Source organism: Lactuca virosa, chromosome 6 (genome assembly GCF_052849685.1).
Source record: "Lactuca virosa cultivar CGN04683 chromosome 6, Lactuca_virosa_CGN04683_v6, whole genome shotgun sequence".
NCBI classification, from domain to species: domain Eukaryota; kingdom Viridiplantae; phylum Streptophyta; class Magnoliopsida; order Asterales; family Asteraceae; genus Lactuca; species Lactuca virosa.
The window spans coordinates 86,343,753-86,359,929 of record NC_136431.1 but is presented as its reverse complement, the minus strand read 5'-3'; the positions used below and the strand labels follow the sequence as shown (position 1 = coordinate 86,359,929).

General features: G+C 33.3%; 2 protein-coding genes across 2 annotated transcripts; one reads left to right on the top strand and one right to left on the bottom strand.

The window, feature by feature from the left end:
• The first annotated feature begins 4,964 nt into the window (after positions 1 to 4,964).
• LOC145119447 (lysM domain receptor-like kinase 3) lies at positions 4,965 to 6,602 on the top strand. Its single transcript, XM_079055112.1, has one exon. It carries the CDS (start codon positions 5,097 to 5,099, stop codon positions 6,462 to 6,464), a length of 1,368 nt encoding a protein of 455 aa, XP_078911238.1. The 5' UTR covers positions 4,965 to 5,096; the 3' UTR covers positions 6,465 to 6,602.
• LOC145119448 (uncharacterized) lies at positions 6,586 to 8,896 on the bottom strand. Its single transcript, XM_079055113.1, has 5 exons — positions 8,567 to 8,896; positions 8,335 to 8,482; positions 7,748 to 8,238; positions 7,615 to 7,671; positions 6,586 to 6,905 (listed from the first exon to the last, which is right to left on the bottom strand). Exons 1-5 carry the CDS (start codon positions 8,702 to 8,704, stop codon positions 6,786 to 6,788), a joined length of 954 nt encoding a protein of 317 aa, XP_078911239.1. The 5' UTR covers positions 8,705 to 8,896; the 3' UTR covers positions 6,586 to 6,785.
• Positions 8,897 to 16,177: the final 7,281 nt, after the last annotated feature.

Below are 16,177 nucleotides of genomic sequence, written 5' to 3'. Positions count from 1 at the left end.
GTGGGAATTAACAAAAAAAACCGCGCGAGAAATAATGGCAAGACTTCAATCTTTGGAGGAAGAAATCCGAGGATTGAAAAATAAAGGTGGAAGTCGCGACGGTGATGATTTGGAAGAAATTTTTAACGAAGCTTTTGAGGTATTACTATCAATTTAAATATATATGATGTATTATTTAATTTTTTAACGAAGCTTTTTATTAATTATTTTTTCTTTAAATGTAGGGGAATGAGAATGTGGTTGGTAGTCTACAGAAATCAAATCGAGTAAACGAGGATGAAGATGTTGATAATCCACCATTGTTTGATTCTAGAAAACAAATAGAAATCGTGAAGGATGTTATAATTTTTTTTTGTATATTAAACTTTTTATTTTATTAAAGTATATTAAAAAAATTAATATTTTTTTTGTAGAAGAAGAAGAAAAAGAAGGTTGTTGCTAGCGAGATTGTGGATGCGGAAAATCATATACCCGAGCCTCCTGTTGTGAAAGAAAGTCGTCCGGTTAGGCAATTGAAACATTTTTCAATATCTTAGCTCCACATACGTTTCGGTAAGTATGTTAAAAATCATATTTACTATAATTTTATTACTATATGGATAGTTATTGACTACGTATATAATGTAGGTTCAAAATGTCCCCCGATATCGTACAGGTGGGGTAATACACAACGAACCACAACCCCCCGTATTTGCCAGCGATCCCCCGGCACTTTTATTGGAGTCGTATGTGAATCCGGGTTGTAACGCCCCTGCTTTATACATGGGAAACAAACCGGCAGTTTTTTTGAAACATCGGTTATACAATGAAAACATGGAAGCAAAGTTTTGGGATCTGTTTTTTTATGCAAGTGAATTGGGATTTTTAGATGAATCGGTATGAAGACATTCATTTATATTTAAAATTTAAATAATTTAATAAGCTACTTATGTTTAAATTAATTTCAAATGCAACATGTTGATATATGAGGAAGGCTTTTGAATGAGCGGAGACCGAACGATGCTCGATGGACAATCATGCCCTCGTTATTTTTTGGTGCATTTGAGATGTTCGAGTGGGCAGGAAGTGCAATGGGAAATCCGTTTGACCCATTGGATGGATGTAAATCTTGGCTAGAAGTTGACCGTGTAACTACAGAAATAATATATATTATCAGTCACTTTAATTGTCATATTAAACTAATTAAACGATGTAATTAATTGCAACGGTTGTGTGTTAAAACAGGTTTATTTTCCAATATGCATCAACCCACATCATTGGGTACTTGGCGAGTTATGGATGGACACGCTGTCGTTGAATTTGTACGACAGCTTCCGATTATTTGGCAGCTTGAAGATTATTGATTTTGTGCGGTTTGAAGAGCTTATGGACCGCATTCTGCTGGAAATTGGCTATTGGAACCACATGGGTTTGCATGTTCAGAAAGCATCCATCACTGTTACGGATGTTACGAACGTGCCCCAACAAGAAGGGATGTTTGGAGAGTGCGGTGTATTTATGTTGATGTTCATGGAGCAGCTTGTTTCAGGTCGACCGATTGGTATATCGATGGCACATGTTGTTGTTGCTACTCAGTTTCGCTATAGGATGGCCATGATATATTATGGATCTTCATATGCAGCTGCTCCATCCAATACTCCACATCCATGGACGATAAGAGAAGTAATGGTGGTAACACGATGTTGGATGAACGTTTACGAGGATGTAACAACCATGGTTAACCCTGATTGCTTTGAAGGTGAGGAATGGACCCGCATAACAGCTATGTTTAACCTCTCGTTGGGAGAAGGAAAACACCGAACACAAGAAGATATTGTTGGTAAGTGGATGGATTTAAAGGAAAAAATCACATGGTTCAATCGATGGTATCATCATCTTAAAAATAGGTATCGTTATCCAAACAACGACGAAGATCTTTTAGAATTGGTTAAAGACCATTACATCTTAGAGCACGAGGGAAGTGACTTCGAGTATGAGGATGCATGGATTCTAGTTAAAAATAACAAATATTTCATGTAGAAGACTCTTATATGTGAAATGTCTTATGTAATGTTTGCTACTGATGTATCTCGTTTTCTATAATGTTTAATGTTTGTGTTTTATTTTTCATGGAATAAAGTAGATAATAAGTGGGGTACTAGATTTAATTAAAAATGTCAGAAGTGCAGTTTAATACAAGCAATACAGATTACAAATACGGGAATTCATTACTTTCGTACATTAATCTAAGGACAATTTAAATCAAATGTGCTGTTCAAATCAAAAGTAGGGTACACGCTTTCGTTCTGTGACCCGCTTCCGGATGCGATTTCATCAGTCATTATGCCCTTTGGTGTCGATTTCCCCCCCCCCCCAAGATCCGCTCCCCGATCCCCTACCCGTATAATCATTCCTCGTGTGTCCAAAATGACCACATGTAGAACATTCTTGTCGTATGGGACGCTCACCTTGCGATGGAATACGACCAGTGTTTCTTGGTCTACCCGGCTGACGTCTCTCCATTATGGGTGGCTTCACAATCATCAAACCATCGGGAATCTCCCACTCATATGGACTTCGTAAGGGGTTCACAGACTCCTCGTAAGTTTTCCTCGGTGTCTCTGTAAAGTAAGCTTTTAAAGCAAATTCCAAACAATCTTCGTAACGGTTCATTGTGAGCACTTTAATGACATGGCCATAAGGTAAGCCATCTATTTGTCATCACCTACATGTATAGGTTCTTTGTTGGAAATCAACAATGACACTTTTGTGATTAGAGCTTTTCACTTCAAATCTACTATTTGAGATAGGATACACCATCCAATTATTACAAGCATTCTTATTTGCTTCAATAATCGTTTCAGCCCATGGGGTGAGTGTTGTTTTTGCTTCAGCTAAAAAAATATACATAATTTCATAATATCATATAAGTAGTAAAAAAAACATTTCAAGTACTATTATATATAAAATGTTAGTACCTGCAACATTACGTTTCTGAAAACTCCATTGTTGCATTGTTGCACGGAAATACTCAATCAACATCAATATTGGCATCTTTCTTGCAAATCTTGACATTGAATTTATCGACTCTGCACTATTTGATGTCATAAGAAAATACCGATTCCCAGGAAAATGTGCCCTAGCCCATCTTTCTGGATTGATGTTTTGTAGGTATTCCCATACACAAGCATTTACCTTTTTAATTTTTTTCATCCCATTATCGAATTTTTTAATAGTATAGGCTTTGCATGTCTCCCAAAATAATGCGTGTATTGTATCGTTGCTTCCAAATTTTGCTGAAATGTTGAAATACAAATGGATACCACATATATCCAACTTGTCACAATCCGCAAACTCGCCATATCCTTTTAGTTCACCATCATGCAAAAATGGAACTTCTTGTTTTCCAGATTCATTACCAACCTTATCCACCACGTCTAGTGCTTTTTTTTGGTCAAAGTAATGATTTACACCAACATCATTAACATATGTACCAACATCATTATCACCGATATACTTATAATTCTCCGGTGTAACATACATAATTGGTTCTGGCACTACAGGCACTACATTTACATTTTCAGCGACACTATAATATTGACTTTTACTTGGACTTTTAAAATTACCTATTGGGTTGTTGCTCCCTTTTCCACTTGATAAATTAGTTGCAGATGCCTTTCCTCTGGCATCCACTTCGTTACGCGATACGCCTTCTTCAACCACCACATATACAGACACAGATTTATCTCCAATGGTATTTATTATCTTGATCAGCTTTCTAATATCACGATCATCAACAATATCACAATAATAGAGTTGTTATGGATGTTGATAAGCCAGACTGACTTTTGATTCTTCGGGAAGACCCATCTTGCACTTCACCAAATGAACAAATTCGGTGTACGTGGTGGTTTCGTAAAATTCAACACCGAAATAAAACATTCTCGGATTGTATTCGGGTGGCCAAACATATGATAATTGGGAATTAACAAACTCTCATCTTCCATCCGTAATGAGCAATACGAAATACTCATTACAACTCATTATGTTAATTTTGAGAATAGAGAAGCTAGAGAGAAGTGCAGTTTTCAAAATACGAAATAATTTCAAAAATATGAAATACTTAATATATATAGGGTAGGTTCAAAATAATAGTCCACTCTGACAAAAAAGTAGTCAAGTTTAACAAAACAGTAGTCCACTCTGAAAAAAAAGTAGTCAAGTTTTACAAAACAGTAGTCAATTCTGACAAAAAAGTAGTCAAGTTTAGCAAAACTAATTTTTATATTTTACAAAAAATATTTTTTAACAAAATAATGGTCAAAAAACAACTCTATATTTTATAAACAATATAATTGTTAAACTAATTCTACATCTTATAAACAATCTTTTTAATACTCTATATCACAAAAAGAATACAGTTTTTTTTATTTTTATTTTTTTATTTTTTACTTATTTTAAAGTCTAATGTTTTGAATTCTTAAAATTTTTTAACAAAATAATTGTTAAAATAATTCTACATCTTATAAAAAAAATTAAAAAAAATTAAAACCATAGGTTTTTCACAAAACAGTAGACGAAACCCCAAAAACAGTAGATTATAAAAAAAATAAAAAAACCGTATTTTTTCCCAAAACCGTAGGCTACGGTTTGGGATACCGTAGCTTAACCGAGAGGAAACCGTAGGTTTCCCAATACCTACGGTTTTGTAGCTTACAAATGAAAAAAAAAATTATACAAAACACGAAATAGTAGACAATATGGCGAAACAGTAGACGATTTTAGAAACCTACAATTTCGTGGACTATATTTAGACATTTACTAATTTTTGACAAAAAATTATTAATAACTTCCTTAATTTGGCTAGATTACTAATTACCGTTATTTAACTTCGTTGACTCGTAGTAAGTTCTAAGTTGGCCCCTTTCTACTTTACAGATATATCATATAACAATTAACAAACTAATCCCCAACCCCCCACAATTTATACCCCCACCATTCTCACGACTTGACTTCATTTCCCGATTCCACCCATTCTCAAACACGATTACGCTCTGATGAATCCTTCAACCAATCAATTAGGGTTTTGATTCTCTAAATCGGTTGCTGATCATCATATGTGTAGAACAAAAATGGCGGTGGACGCAGCTGATCCCAATATAACAAGGAGGAGGAGCTCTAGAAGGACGCAAACAACCACGCCGGAAACTCCGACTCGATCATCGAGTAAATCTGAAACACGTCTTCATCCATCATCGAGTAATATTACAAGCAGTAGCTACAGCTACGGAGGTGGCACCAGTTCAAGTTACAGACTCAACAGCTCAATTGCAACCGCAGAAGCTTCCGTTTCCTCCAGAACATCGCTTTCCAGCCTCCGTAATTCTTTGCCGGAAAACACTCACATCTACGATTTCTCGGAGATTCGTTCCGCTACCAATAACTTTCTAGCAAAACGTTTTTCTTCTTCGTCTTCGTCGCCGTCGTGGCGGTGTTCTCTTCGCGGCAAGGAAGTGGTTGTTTTTCAACGGAAGTTTCGTCGTTCGATACAGGAATCTGAATTGCGAGAGAAGTTATCTGTTATTTACAGAAGCCATCACATGAGCATAATTAAGCTGCTTGGAGCGTCGATTTCAGGTGATTATATTTACCTGGCTTACGATTTCATGCCCGGCGGCAACCTAGCGGATTGTTTGCGTAATAAGAGAAATCCTGAGTTTACGGTGTTGTCGACGTGGATGTCGCGGATGCAAATCGCGACGGATTTATCCTCTGGTTTGGATTATATTCACAATAATGCCGGTTTGAAAATCAATTTAGTTCATAAATATGTAAAATCCAGTAGCGTAATTGTCACCGAGCCATCGTTCAACGCTAAGATCTGTCACTTTGGCACGGCGGAGTTGTGCGGAGAGACGGTGATCGAGCCAAAAATCGTAAAAGATGACAAAAGAAGCGGCGAGATCCAGGAGGTTGTTTCGCCGGAATCTTCGCCGCCGACGAATTTAACGAGATCTAACAGTCGAACCTTGCAATTTGAAGGAATTAAAGGATACATGGCGCCGGAGTTTCGTGGTCTCGCAACACAGAAATCCGACATATACGCATTCGGCGTTGTGATTTTGGAGTTGTTATCAGGTGAAGAACCTGTGAAGTATAAGTTCGATAAGGAGAAAGGGAACCACGTTAAGACTTCGATTGTGAATACCGCGAAATTTGCGGTGGAAGGCGACGGAGGAGATGAGTCGGAAGTTGGATGGAGACTCAGACGGTGGGTTGACAGGCGGCTGAAGGATTCGTTTCCGGTGGCGGTGGCCGAGAAGTTGACCCGAATAGCGTTGGATTGTGTGGATGAGGATCCGAATAAACGGCCTAACATGAGCCGCGTGGCGGGTAAAATCTCAAAACTGTATTTGGACTCGAGAAAATGGGCGGATACTATTCAGGCTCCTACCGATTTTACATCTTCATTTGCCCCAAGGTGATTTGGTAAGAGCTTTAACTTCTTTCAAATTCAATTTGATTTTAAGTTTGTTAACTTTAGAAATAATTCGATCGATTATAGTCTTCTAATTTGTTAGAATTCATTATAAGAAATGTAATAGAGATAGAAAATTGATATACCATTTCATAATCATGTCAAACAAAACCTAACTTTACTATTAAAAAAAAAACAACCCTTCATATCACATTGCATTGTCAAAAAGGTAGTAATCTTGGACTCTAGTAACTAATAAGACATCTAATACTATTTTCTAAGGCTTCAACAAAAAAGAAAAGGTTAGGTTTGTACTATAATTCTACTTCTACAGTTTGATCTTCAATTGTCGTTTCCTTGGATATGGATGTGTCACTGAAAGCTCCTTGACTCGACGTATGATATGATTTGGTATCGTGGGTGAAGAATTGCCTTTTACCCATTCACCCTACACAAATCGTTAAAATTGATGTAAATCAGATACACAACAATCAGTCACATAGACACAGTCAGTCTACCAGACATACTCAGACAAAAAGGACATCTCCCAAGTCAATCTACATTGGAATTAACTTTCATACCACAAAAAGGACATTTCTCATGTCAATCCACATTGGAATTAAAACTTCCATACACATCGAAATCATCCACACTAGACCGACAGACATGAGTGACAGAGACAGTGACACAAGGACCAAGTTCCCAAGTCAATCGACATTGAAATTAGAACTTTCATACACATCAGTCCGAAATCATCCACTAGACCGACTAGACCGACACTGATAGACATGAATGAGAGAGACAGTGACTGAAGGACCAAATTCCCAAGTCAATCCACATTGAAATTAAAACTTTCATACACATTGGTCCAGAATCAATCACACTAGATCGACACTCACACTAGATCGACACTGACATACATGATTGTCAGAGTGACGACAGTGACAGAAAGACAAAGTTCCCAAGACAATCCACATTGGAATTAAAACTTTCTCATATAACACGATATACACATTGGTATTAAAACTTTTTTGCCAAACTGTAATAAGATGCACAACAGTCTGTTAGGTGTTATGTTACAGATGTATGAATCTAATCCACACTTGAATTAAAACTCTTGAACATAAATTTGCTAAAAGTAATTTCTTTCAGCATACCTTTAGTTTAACACATGGTGATTTGCAGCTTGCTCTCAAAAGATTTCGCCATTTATCCTAAAAAATTACAAAAAAAAATCCAAATTACAACATGAACCAAATTTGAAAATATTTTCACAAAACCAAAAGCAACCTTCAAATCCACCGATGATCGGTGATGAATCGATGAGAAAAACAACCGTTTAATCTCCGTCCATTTCCCAACACCAAGTTGAGAAACTCCGTCACACAACTTCAAAACCTCAGGCACCGACCACGACTTATGCCTCTTTCTTCTCCCGACATTACACTTTTCACTCTTTTTCCCACTATTCAAATCATCATCATAAACAGCAACAAAGCTTCTATACTTCAACGATTCATCATCTCCATATCCATACCAAAACGATTTCAAATAATCATAAGTTGCAGGTTTCCCTCTCTTCACATTCCTACCTCTCGGTTTCGTTTTAAATCTAAAAATCCTAGCCAACGGGTTAACTTCTCCGGTGGCGGTGGTGGTGGTGGTACTAGTCTTCGACTCCATCTTCTCCGGCATGCTTGTTTCATCGTTATTAACAAAATCCAAAAGGTAATCGTCGAATTCGAATACGTCTGGAAGACTAATACTATCTACCACATCAGCTAATTAAATTACAATGTTTAATTAGAACCAGAACAGATTAAGTCATCGATTCAAATACAAAAATACAAACAAGAAAAATGTTAAGATTGAGTTACCATGAGTAGAAGAATCATAAACACATTTGTGTAAAGTGAAAGCATCAGAGCTAAGAACTCCGTCAATCACGTCGCTGAAATTAGGCAAACGATCTACTTTCGGTAACTCGGTTTCTAGCGCTGTGAAAATCGATTCGTATTCTTCAATCTGAAAATAATCGTAATACGAGGATTAATTAATGTGTAAGATTGTTAATGGATATATGGAGGGAAGAAGAAGATGAATGCTTACATAGTCGTTTGAGGATTCTGAGTACTCCATTGTTGGTGTTATGAGAGCTTCGGTAGCATAAACACGAAGGAATTGCAGGATGTGAAGAAGAAGATGATGATGGAGAAAAGGGTGTGAGGATTGTGGATTGTGGGGCATAGACGTAGACGGACATGAGATTGTTTTAAATTTTAAAATAGTATTATTGGCGTCCGGTTGTTTGACGTGTAGGTGACCCCACCACCACACCCCTAACCATGCAGAATTCTGTTTCCAACCTGATTCCCTCTCTCAGTCTCTCTCCCTTTGCGAATTTCCATAAAACATATACATATTGTCTTGTTCTTTTACTTTGTGAGGATCGAGAAAATGTTTAAAAAAAAAAAAAATATCAAATTATGGGATTGTTTGGATATGGGTTAAAAAAACTGGAAAAATGAGTTTTTCACAAAAGAGAAATTGTTTGTATTAATTTACGTGGTAACAAATATTATAAATGAGATAAATATTTTTTGTATTGTAGAAATGCATAATATACAAATAACTAAAAAGAACAAAGATGACTATAACAAGAAAAACAAAAGATATGACTTTTGAAATAATATAAAAACCTAAAGAAACAATACATCTTTTTTATTTTTCTTCATACTCATTGGATTAGGATAAGTGTCATAAGAAATAATTGGCAATAAATAAAGTGGTAGGAGAATAAAGTAAAATTCAATTTAATTTTCCAAAACGAATATATATTTGAAAGCTTTTTCAATGATTTTTTCAAATCAAACAAAGCTTTTTCATACAAGCTTCACGGTTAGAGTTTTTTTTGTTTTTTTTTTTTTTTCACAAATTTGTATTATTTTTTCATTTATTTATTGCATATGCTCATATAATTGTTATTGGCCAGCCATAAAAAAAACAATATGAAAAACTCCCGTATAATTTGTATTTGTATAGTTTTTTATTTTGGTGATGTGGTGATGATGAAATACGAAAGAACTTTACGATAAAGTTGATGTTCTTAGAAGGTGTTTATATTAATTATTATTATTATTATTATTATTATTATTATTATTATTTTATGGTATTTCAAATGTGTCAATGAATTTAGATTTAGATAGATTTTGAATTTGGATAATTTCAAATTCTTCAAAACAAACGCCCACTTAGAGATTTTCTTGGGATTATTTGTTGCCTACATTATTTGTGTTAATGAAAAATATATGAATGGATTGTGTTTTAAATCTTTGTTCTTTAATTTTGATCTTAAATATTTTTATTTTAGATATATAATACTTGATGCAAAATATATTAATGAATTGTGTTTAAAATCTTTTTTCATTGTTATAAGTTTTATCAAGTAATATATAATACAAATAAAATTATTTAAGGTTAAAATTGATGAATAACTATTTTAAAAATTAAAATTGGACAATAATTACGAGAAAGGAAAAATATCATCTAAAGCCGGTTGCATTTTAAGCTTATGTGCAACATATCATTGTAATTCATAGCAGTGATTTTAAAATTGCATAAAGAAATACAGCTTCATTTGGTCTTGAATATCACATGAGACCAACATTTAGAAAAATAATAATAATAACATTAAAAAGTATATATAATATTTCTTGATATATGTCAACATCAAGCTTCCAATATCTTAATGAGTGGGCTTAGAAACAATATTATACTGGGATTTGAGGTTATAACTGAAAAGTTTATATATGAATATAACCTCCTTAATCCTATTCATTATGGAAACTTCTTTATTAATTTCTGGCCCATAATTATGCAGAAAAGTTATTCAAAAAAATAGTAAAAGAGAATAGGTGAATGCCTAATAGTCCCAGTTTTTTTAACTTGTAGTGGAGATGACCTAAACACTTAAGTCTAAACTAGTATGAACAAAAAAATAACAAATTAGATTTTATAAGAACATATAAACAATTAACTTAAAAGAAATCACAAAAATGCAATTCAATTTAACAACATACTACAAAATCACATATTAAAACAATTAACTGCATGAAACTAGGTTAATTCTTTTTCTATATCATCACAGAATTAGAAGTTTGGGGTTTATAAAATTAAAATACAATAATAAACACTAGGTTAGATTTTTTTAACCTACAGTACATTAAATATGAAATTGGTGAAGTAAAAGAGAAGAAAGTTTACAAATATGATTTTTTACTCTAAAATTCCAACTTTTCAAGACTCGCTATCGTTGGTACCGCCAGGGTAGCGGATTTGCGCCTCGGTGGGTACTGTGAAGAATCTCATGTAGGTTCTTCAGCCAATTGCTTCCCCCCTCTCTCTCTCTCTCTCTCTCTCTCTCTCTCTCTTATTTTGTACTTCATGTTTACGAACTTGTATCATATGTTGTTTTGTATGTTTTTAATTGAGTGTGTTGAGTTAGTTGAAAAATATAATGTTTTTATGTGTTGTTGGTTGAAAAATATGAAAGAGAAAGAAGAGAGAAATTGATGTGAAGCTGATGTGGCAGATGAGTTGAGTGGATTATGAGGGGTCAACTCCTTCCACTCTTAGGCTAGAGTGTATGGAGCGGGAAAGGAGGGAAATGAACATTTCCCTCACTCTCTCTCCTCAAAACACCATATCCAGGGTGAGGGAAGATGTGCGCAGGAAAAGAATGAGGGGAGTCTATCCCCTACTCTTTCTTCTCGTGTGATTGATCATTTTTTTAGTTTTTTAATATTAATTGAATTATATATCTACTAAAAATTTATAAAAAAATATATCAAAATTCATGGTTTTTAATATATCAACAAAATGAGTATAACATTTGTATAAAATATATATATTTTAAAAATAAAAATATAAAAGGTAGTGAAAAGTGACTACTTATCTTTTGGTGAGAGAAAGCTGATGTAACACTCAAAAAGTGAAAAGATTTTTTCCATTCATATTTGTGGTCTTACACATTTAATGTGTCCATGTCTATTCAGTGCAGCTTAATTAGGTTTTATCAGTTCAATTTAATTGGATGCTATATCTATAAAGTAATCATAATATACTCATTTAAATCGGTTTTTGGTTATTTGATTTCATGTTATTCTGTTTGTTTGTTTAACCGGGTAGACCAAATTCATTTATAATTCTAGAAATTTAGAATTTTCCTTGGATATGCATCAATTGTAACATTAACTTAGTATTAAAAATACGTCTCTAACACTAGAAATTTTTTGTTGATTTTTTTTTCAACCACTGGATTTTATTGAGAAATATGCATGATGCCAGAAAAAATTACAAATAATTTAAAATTATATATAAATTTTTTAACCAGTCAACCTATGGAATATGCTTCCTATAGTATCTACTCAACCAAAAAGTAAATAAATAAGAATAGAATACAATATTGTTGTAAAGGACATCATTCATGGGCTTTTTAATATGAAACACATTTGTATTGGATGTGTTCGGTAAAACTAACTGGTAACGAGTAGCTTGTAGCGGGTAACGGGGTAACTTGTAGTTTGTTGTTTTGTTAAACATTACGTGAAGTAGGTTTTGGATTTGGAGCGTTTTGTTTAAACTAAACACTAGAAGCTTGTAGTGTCAAACAAGACCTTCTGTTCAAACCGGAACGTTTTGTCAAACGTTAAAAGCTAGAAGCTCTCAAACACTCTGAAACGTTTCGTGCCAAACACGTCTTATATGTTTTAACATTTGACAACTTGCAAATTAGACTATTTCAAAGTAAATTTTATATCTATAAGAATATTAATCTAACTATTTACTCGGTTTAGTAGAAATATTTAGAAATTAACCAAATCGTTTTCATTCATTTAACCAAACAAATAACTCAAATTAAAAAAAAAATTAAAAATATATTTATAAAAAAGGTTAATTTCATGAATAACCGGAATCATATAAAACCTAAATCCGAGTTATTCGGTTTTTGTCATGTTCTTTTCTTCTTTGTATATATCGGTACAAAAGTTTTAAAAGTAAAATTGATTATTGGTATCGTTGAAAAAATATCTTTATAAAAAAGGTTAATTTCATGAATGGGTAAGATTTAGAAACTTTTTTTTTTCACAAAGCACCATCATTTAAAAAAAAATACTGTCAGAAGATAAGCAAACTTAAACTTTGTGTTCATAAAATACAATTATTTTAATGGTATTTTATGAACGAAAACATTAAACAAATAGTTTGTTACATATTTATGGTTTTTTAGAACAATGGTGTTTATATAAAAACAAAATAGTCTGTTACCAACTATAACTAAAAAAAAAAACATTTCATGCTGACCAATGCACCTGTAACACATTTTCTTTAAAAAATAATTCTTCCTCGTTATTGGATGCATGTCTCCTATTATATAAAAGTCTGAAACAAATTTCAAAGAATGACTGAATTTAAAAGAAACCCAAAACTTACGTCGATATATTCTGAACATAAAAGTTGTTCCATCTCGTTTTTTTAGAACGATAGTCCAAAACTAAAGTTTGTGGGATTTGAACCAAAGATAAGTTGTGTCTCCTAGTATTTTTTTTTTGAACGACTTAATTATAAAACAAAAACAACCTAACAAGGAGCTAGGGAAAACAATTACAAAGAGTTATTGAGCATTGGGTTTCGTAACCACAACGTCCAAGATATGGTACTACTACTATATCTATAAGAAAACCACTCAAACGAATGTAAAATAATGTTATAAAAAATGGAACTTCTCTTCAACTTAATGTCTTGGAACACAACTCCATTTCGAAACATCCAAATCGTTGTAAGAACAATGACCTCCACCGCCTTCTTCTTTGACTGCAACAACGTATTCGAATCCACCCAACTGCAAAGCTCATCAACATTATTGAACAAAGGAAAGGGTAAATAAAGTCCCTTGAACACTCTTCTCCAAACATTCCTGGCAACTTCACAGTGAACAAACACATGATGGGAATCCTCCACATGTAAGTCACATAAAGGACAAAGAATCGAAGGAATATCAACATTTCTCGCCACCAAGTTTACCAAGGTATGAATTATATCCAACAACACCCGCCATAAGGGAGGAGGGAGTCGTTCCCTCCCAACCCACCGAACCCACTGTCACATCAATTTTCTCTTTTATTTTTCTTCATCTTTCCGAACCCACAACACACGGAAATCCTATCTTTTTGAACCCACTCAACCCACTCAATTAAAAAAAATACAAAACAACTAAGATACAAGTTTTAAAACACATGGTACAAGAGAAAATAAGAAAGAGAAAGTAGAGAGCGATGATGAAGTGGGTTAGTGAAACCAATCAACCCACTCGTTGAAGCGGGAGTGGTACCGCCGATAACTCTATTGCTAATTAAGATTTTACATTTGATTGTTTTGTATTTTTTTTTAATTGAGTGGGTTGAGTGGGTTCAAAAAGATATGATTTCCGTGTGTTGTGGTTCGGAAAGATGAAAAAAAACAAAAGAGAAAAAGTGATGTGGCAGTGTGTTCAGTGGGTTGGGAGGGAATGACTCCCTCCTCCCTAAGAGGATATTTACTTTTAAATGGACTAAACGACACCAACGAGTGACACCTCCACCATCCTTCAACAAAATATTATCAATATTGTATTACATGGAATTAACCACATAAGCATCATCCGGGCCTAATTCCCACTCTCATCTATTGGGGACACCTGAGACAAACAAGATAGAAGATACGAGAATCGCCTAGTATCTAGTCATAGTGGGTGTTTGAGATTTTGTTTAAAAATAACTTATTGATTTTTTGTTTTTTTTAAAAGCCAATAAGTTGAAAAAAGTGTTTGACAATGTGAAAAAGATTTTTAAAATAATTTTTCATCAAACTTTCAAAAAAAAGATTTTAATAAGTTATGATTTCTAACTTTTCAAAACTTTTTATAACCTTTTGGGTTGTAAAACCTTAAATACCCCTTAGGATGATGGAGTCGGGAACAGGATGGAGATCGGGTTAGGTCGGTACCGGCAGTACCGCCGAGGTGTGGTACCGTCACCGGTGAGAGCAGCGGATTGGACGATTTAGTGCTCTGCAACGGGTTATTGAATATGTGACCTCTTGTTCAATGTGTGAAGAACTCTTGCTTTCTTTTGCTTTTGAAGATAATCTTTACAGAAAGATACAAGGGAGATGAAAGAAATGGGTGAGTGATTTTAATGATTTGAAGGAGGTAAAGAAAGAAAAAAAAAACCCTATATAGCTCGTTGCGTCGAAGAAGATAGACGCCTCTGTCTTTGAAATCCTATAATCGTTTTCTCTTTTCACTATGTGTGTTTGATTTAATTTTGGACGAAAAGTGTCCTCAATGCTTTTGGGGGAGATTTACAACTGTTTTTTAAGATAAGTTTATTTATTTAGTGGACTTAGTGTTTTTGTGACTGATTATCTCAATTGTTTATAAAATACATAATTAATTTGATAAACAGATAAATAATCAATTTTGAGTAATTAATTTTGTATCGATTATTTTATCAAATAATTAGTTTGACAATAACCAATTAGTTTGTCAAATTATTTTAGATTTTTTTGTCTTAAATTAGCAAAAGTTTATTTTTAAAGAAAAAGATGTTATGCTTTATTTATTTATTTTTTTTTTAATTTCATTAAATAAAAAATAGTGATATGATAAAATGATTAAATGGGTTACGGAAAATAAAGTTTTCATATATTGTGGGTTGAGAAAGATGGAAAAGAGATGAAAGATAAAAGCGAATGTGACAATGGGTTGGAAAGGAGTTCTTCACTAGGACATTAGTTTTTCCCTCTCCTCTCTTTTCCAACTCTCTCAACCCACAACAAATGGAAACTTTATATTTTCTCAACCCACTCACTTTTAAATTCTAAAACAAACACAACTAATAAAAATTATACAAAACTAATTTACAAAATATTAAAAATATACAAACTAATTTAAAAACATACAAAATTATTTTGGTACAAATCTTAAAGCTAGATGTAAAAGTCCTCAGAGCATGGAGAGTAAAGGGTTGAAGCGGGTTCATCAACCAATTGCAAAGCACAAATTCATTCAACCCGTCGGTGACGGTACCACAGCTTGGTGGTACCACCGGTACCACCCTATCCCATCGCCCAAACCGCATACGACTCCATCTTCCCTTAAAAGATTTATAAGTTAAAAGACAAACACTTTTATATTTAACAACTTAGAACTCATGATCAGTAGTATTATTGTTGTTTGTTCTCGAGATGTATATATAATATATTTTCTTTTGTTTTTTTAACTAATATATAATCTTGATGCCCACAATATATATATATATATATATATATATATATATATATATATATATATATACTGGAGACATTTTTACTTGCACTACATGCATTTGAAACCTCCATGACCTTTCAATTTCTTTCTAATAGTTATTATAAATTGGTTAATAATATTAAAATAATTCAAAAACTAAATTCTAATTATTAATTAACTAAACTACAATATTAAAATATCATATTTTACTTCTATTCATAAAATTATGACTTTTACTTTTTAACATATTATAATTAACTTATTAGTTTAGATATATATTGTCATACGTGGGCAATTGTCATTTTAAAGTCACAAATTTTGTATAATTTATGATTTTTTGAAAAATAGTTAAATTATTAATTTCAATATAATGT

Excerpts from the sequence above, each read along its gene's own strand:
- LOC145119447 (XM_079055112.1), top strand. The coding sequence starts at position 5,097 with ATGTGTAGAACAAAAATGGCGGTGGACGCAGCTGATCCCAATATAACA.
- LOC145119448 (XM_079055113.1), bottom strand. The coding sequence starts at position 8,704 with ATGCCCCACAATCCACAATCCTCACACCCTTTTCTCCATCATCATCTT. Across the intron at positions 8,483-8,566 it reads CAGAATCCTCAAACGACTAT|ATTGAAGAATACGAATCGAT; the intron begins GTAAGCATTCAT and ends GATTATTTTCAG. Across the intron at positions 7,672-7,747 it reads GATCATCGGTGGATTTGAAG|GATAAATGGCGAAATCTTTT; the intron begins GTTGCTTTTGGT and ends GTAATTTTTTAG.